The sequence below is a fragment of the Falco rusticolus genome, chromosome 8, assembly GCF_015220075.1.
Source record: "Falco rusticolus isolate bFalRus1 chromosome 8, bFalRus1.pri, whole genome shotgun sequence".
In the NCBI taxonomy this organism is placed as follows: domain Eukaryota; kingdom Metazoa; phylum Chordata; class Aves; order Falconiformes; family Falconidae; genus Falco; species Falco rusticolus.
In genome coordinates this window covers 51,949,267-51,954,374 of record NC_051194.1, presented here as the reverse complement: position 1 = coordinate 51,954,374, position 5,108 = coordinate 51,949,267, and the positions used below count along the sequence as shown (strand labels likewise).

The following is a 5,108-nucleotide window of genomic DNA, read 5'->3' as shown; positions in this document are numbered from 1 at the left end:
CCCCACTCCCGCCCCGGTGCGAACTCCTCCTCCTCCTCCTCCTCCTCCTCCTCCCCCCCCCCCCTCCTCCTCCCCCCACCCTCTCCCCGCAACCGCCCCGCCCCCTGCGCGGCGATTGGTGGGCGGGCGCTTCGAGCCCCCGCCCCCGGCACGGTTTGTGAATGGGGCCGGCGGCGGGGGCGGGGCCCCGCGGCGCGCCCGCGCGTATATGTGTCTTTTTTTTGTGCCGGCGCGGCCGCGGGCTGGGAGCTGCGGTGCGGGCGGTGGCGGCGGGGCCGCGAGCGGAGCGGGAGGCGCGCGGCTGCCCCGGACGCACAGCCTGCAGCGGCGCCCGTCGGATGCGGAGCCCAGCCGAGCCGCGGGGAGGATCGCGCAGTAATTGGATTTTAAAAGTTATTTAAGCCCCGGAGTAAAATACACGGCTCAGCCGGGCGCGGTAATAATCCGTTTAGCCGTAACCTAAATCCCCGCAGCCGGGCGGGGAGCAGCGCCTCCGCCTCGCTGCCGCCGCGGGACCCTGCGCAGAGCCGGCCGGAGCTTCGCCCGCGTCTCCCGTCTCCTCGCCGCGGGAGCACCTCCGGAAACTTTCGCCGAGGGACGCGACGCCGCGCTGCCAGCGCCGACCCGCCGGGGCGGAGGCAGAAAGTCGCGGCACTCCCGGGAGCCGCCGCCGCGCCCCTGCCCTGCGGAACGGGCCCTGCCGCCGCTCTCTGGGCTCTGATGCCCCTGGGGCGCTGCGCCGCCCGGCTCTGAAGGACTCTCCGCGACTCCCCAGGCCCCCGGCCGTCTCGGCGATGCGGGCTGGAGGAGGCTGTAGCGGAGCGGCCGCCGGCGGCTGCCCCTTGCTAGGACTGGCCGCGCTGCTGGCCGCCCTACTGGGGACCCCCGCGGGCGCGGCGGCGCAGCAGTACCACGGCGAGAAGGGCATCTCCGTGCCGGACCACGGTTTCTGCCAGCCCATCTCCATCCCGCTCTGCACGGATATCGCCTACAACCAGACCATCCTGCCCAACCTGCTGGGCCACACCAACCAGGAGGACGCGGGGCTGGAGGTGCACCAGTTCTACCCGCTGGTCAAGGTGCAGTGCTCGGCCGAGCTCAAGTTCTTCCTCTGCTCCATGTACGCGCCGGTGTGCACCGTGCTGGAGCAGGCCATCCCGCCCTGCCGCTCCCTCTGCGAGCGGGCCCGCCAGGGCTGCGAGGCCCTCATGAACAAGTTTGGCTTCCAGTGGCCAGAGCGGCTTCGCTGCGAGAACTTCCCCGTCCACGGCGCGGGCGAGATCTGCGTGGGGCAGAACACGTCGGACGCCCCGCCGGGGCCTGGCAGCGCGGCAGGCCGGGGGGCCACTGCCCACCCCACGGCTGGCTACCTCCCCGACTTCCTCACTCCACCACAGCCCCCCTCCGGCTTCTCCTTTTCCTGCCCCCGGCAACTCAAAGTGCCGTCTTACTTGGGCTACCGGTTCCTGGGGGAGCGGGACTGCGGGGCGCCCTGTGAGCCAGCCCGGCCCAACGGGCTCATGTACTTCAAGGAGGCAGAGGTGCGATTTGCGCGGCTGTGGGTGGGCGTGTGGTCTGTGCTCTGCTGTGCCTCCACTCTCTTCACCGTGCTCACCTACCTGGTGGATATGCGCCGTTTCAGCTACCCGGAGCGGCCCATCATCTTCCTCTCAGGCTGTTACTTCATGGTGGCAGTGGCCTACGCGGCAGGCTTCTTGCTGGAGGAGCGGGTGGTGTGTCTGGAGCGCTTCTCTGAGGATGGCTACCGCACTGTGGCCCAAGGCACCAAGAAAGAAGGCTGCACCATCCTCTTCATGATCCTCTACTTCTTTGGGATGGCCAGCTCCATCTGGTGGGTCATCCTGTCGCTCACCTGGTTCCTGGCTGCTGGCATGAAGTGGGGCCACGAGGCCATCGAGGCCAACTCCCAGTATTTCCACCTGGCTGCCTGGGCTGTGCCCGCTGTCAAAACCATCACCATCTTGGCCATGGGGCAGGTCGATGGGGACGTACTCAGTGGGGTGTGTTATGTAGGCATCTACAGCGTGGACTCACTGCGAGGCTTTGTGCTGGCACCCTTGTTTGTGTACCTCTTCATTGGCACTTCCTTCTTGCTTGCTGGCTTTGTGTCCTTGTTTCGCATCCGTACCATCATGAAGCATGATGGCACCAAGACGGAGAAACTGGAGAAGCTGATGGTACGCATTGGTGTCTTCAGTGTCCTCTACACAGTGCCTGCCACCATTGTCCTGGCATGTTACTTCTATGAGCAGGCCTTCCGTGGCACCTGGGAGAAGACATGGCTCCTCCAGACCTGCAAAACCTATGCTGTGCCCTGTCCGAGCCACTTTGCCCCTATGAGCCCAGATTTCACAGTCTTCATGATCAAGTACCTCATGACCATGATTGTTGGGATCACGACTGGCTTCTGGATCTGGTCTGGCAAAACCCTTCAGTCCTGGCGACGCTTCTACCACAGACTCAGCAGTGGCAGCAAAGGCGAGACGGCAGTATGAGACCCCTCTGTCCCCTCTGGCGCACACACACACACGCATGCACACACACACAGCAGAGGGATACTCAGCAGAAGAGGATGGCAATGGCTCCCTGAAGAGGGAGGAAGGGAGGCTTTTCCAAACTTTTTCTTCCTCCCAGAGGGTCTGGGGGAAAAAAAAAAAAAGATAATCTTTGCATAAAGGATCAGATGGACTGTGTCCGGTGGTGCTTATGCCCAGCTAAATGGAAGAACACAGAAAGAGGCCACTGGTGGGATGGGAGAGTCCTTCACTCACAAGAATTCCCCTTACTCCTCTCGTGCAGGAAAAAACCTAACCCAGCTAAAGCCAGCCTGCCTCGCTTTGGACCAGCGGGAGGGGAAGCCAGATCTGTCGAGCTGCCTCTGCCGAGAAGTAGCCGAGCCCTTTCTGAATTGCTGGGGTCAAACTGCAGCGCAGGCAGGGTAACTCCCGAGCCTGAGCTTACTGCCTGCTCCTTCCAGCTCGGCGGAGCAATCACGTGAGTACTGCACAGCCAGCTACAGCCCCGAGCGTGTGCTGGTGAGATGCCTCTGTTCTGTCAACTCACAAGTTCCTTTTTACCTCAGTGATACCTGTTGTAATTGTTTTAAAGTGAAAATTCGGCCCTCGGTCTGTTGTTCTTGCTGCTGTGGGGAAGGAGGGGGTTGCCGTTCCACACCCTGAAAAGAAATGACTTGTTGCTTTTCAGCAGAAGGCTTTTTCCCCCCTTGCCTTTGTTCTAGGAGACAAAGGGGGGAACAAAAGTGTTTTCTATGTAGAAAGGCATAAGCATGGGATCGGTTTTTATGGGCAAACTAACAAAAAGAAGTCGTTGAGGTTCACCCTTGGATGTGAGGAGCTCGCAGAAATAAGCATTCCTTTTATGAAAAAAGGAGAAGGCAGGATGTTTTCCTACCGTTCAATATGGGTCGCTTTTCTAAGCTGAAGGAAACGCAAGACTTAGAGGGCAAGAAGAGCGTAACCGAGAGCACCTGCCAAAACAAGAGCCGTTAAAATACGTAATGTTAAAGATACGATTATTTTTTTTTTTCTTTCCTTCACATAAACCTGCTTTCTCTCCTGCTTTGCAGTGAGCTCGCTGCAGGTAAAGTCAATACACAGCCGGCTTCTGGCGAGAGGAGGAATCCTGTTGGCTCAGATGGACCCTTGCCTGCCCCTCAGGTTCCCTGAACTGCATGGCAATGACTCGTGGTGCAGGAGGGGGCTGGGGCTGGGGTTTTAAAGCAAGCAGTTACTGCAAGTGAGGAGCCTTCTCATTTCAGCTAAAATACAGCTCGTTAAGTTTCCAGTGATCACATCTTGGAAGGAAAGACATTCAAAAATTAATCGTCAAATGCATTGGTTTTCTTTTTGAAATGTGACAGATTTTTCTCTTCTGAAATTTTTATGTTGACTTGTTCATATTTTATTTTTTGTGTACTACTTTACCTTTATATTCACTGAAGGGTTGTTTTTATAAGTATATGTGTGTGTGTATATTCTTGTCTAAGGACAAAACAGGAAATTCTGGGGTTTTAGCAAGCCTCCACCCTATAGCTGCTCTTCGTTTTTGGGGGGGAAGAAAGTCTGGAATGAAACTTAAAGAAAAAACCTGTTCAGGGTGAGGGGGCAGACTGCTGCTGTCTGAGGGCATACCAGTAGTCTGGGCATGAGAAATGGGCCCATCAGCCAAATCCTTCAGTAGATATGATTTCAGACTTGCAGGGCTTGGGTTTTTGTCTTTTATAATGGGCATGTGGAAGAAAAAAACCAAACGCGTAGGACAAGACAAGTGCAGTATGTATATTTTGTAAATCTCATTTTTTTGTAAGAAAATGTATTTATGTTTTTACTTGATTTTTTTTTTGAAGGTCTGTATGAGGCCCTGCTTCATCCCATGTACAGATCACTAAATAAATAATTTTTAATACAAGGGCTCCACTGAAGTTCTTTCAGTCTTTGAACACTTGGCCGGTTATAAAGGGGGGCAGCTCTGAGAGTGGTGTCTTCCCCTATACGTTGTTGTGGGAGATGCAAGAGACATTTGGGTGAATATACTGACCAGAAACTCAGCTGTGACTTGAAAACTGGCCTTTCTTGAATACAGGCCCTTCACAACAGGCCACGTTTTGAGATCATTTCAAACCTTTGCCCTCACTTTAGGTACTTGCATCCTAGCAGTTTTCTTCCAGGCTCTGTCTCTTGCTGAGGGCAAGCTGATAAACCAGTTTTCCTTATCTAGAAAACAAGGATAATGCTCTCTTCCCATTCTTAAAGGGACTGTGAGACTGAGAACTGGAGGGTGCTACAAGTGCTGTAAATGAAATCCTCTCTTTGACAGGTGGAGTGTTTTTGGGAAACACTAATGACCAGGTCCTTTTCAATAGCATTTGAAAGGCAATATTTTCAACTGGCTTTTTCATCCTCCCTGCACCTTGGCTATCTCCAGTTTTGTTCAGATGAATTTTACTTTATTCTTAATAGCTAGTCCAAAGCCTACATTTTTTCTTATCAGAGTCATCTCAAAGCTGATAGCTTCAATAGAATGGTCTATTTTTATGTCATTTTTTTAAATTGAAATGAATGTTTAGA

The 5,108-nt window shown here is 55.0% G+C and overlaps 1 protein-coding gene across 1 annotated transcript; it reads left to right on the top strand.

Annotated features, from left to right (window-relative positions):
* The first annotated feature begins 233 nt into the window (after positions 1-233).
* Positions 234-4,449, top strand: FZD7 (frizzled class receptor 7). Its single transcript, XM_037398309.1, has 2 exons — positions 234-3,015; positions 3,608-4,449. Exon 1 carries the CDS (start codon positions 795-797, stop codon positions 2,514-2,516), a length of 1,722 nt encoding a protein of 573 aa, XP_037254206.1. The 5' UTR covers positions 234-794; the 3' UTR covers positions 2,517-3,015; positions 3,608-4,449.
* The last annotated feature ends 659 nt before the right edge of the window (positions 4,450-5,108 follow it).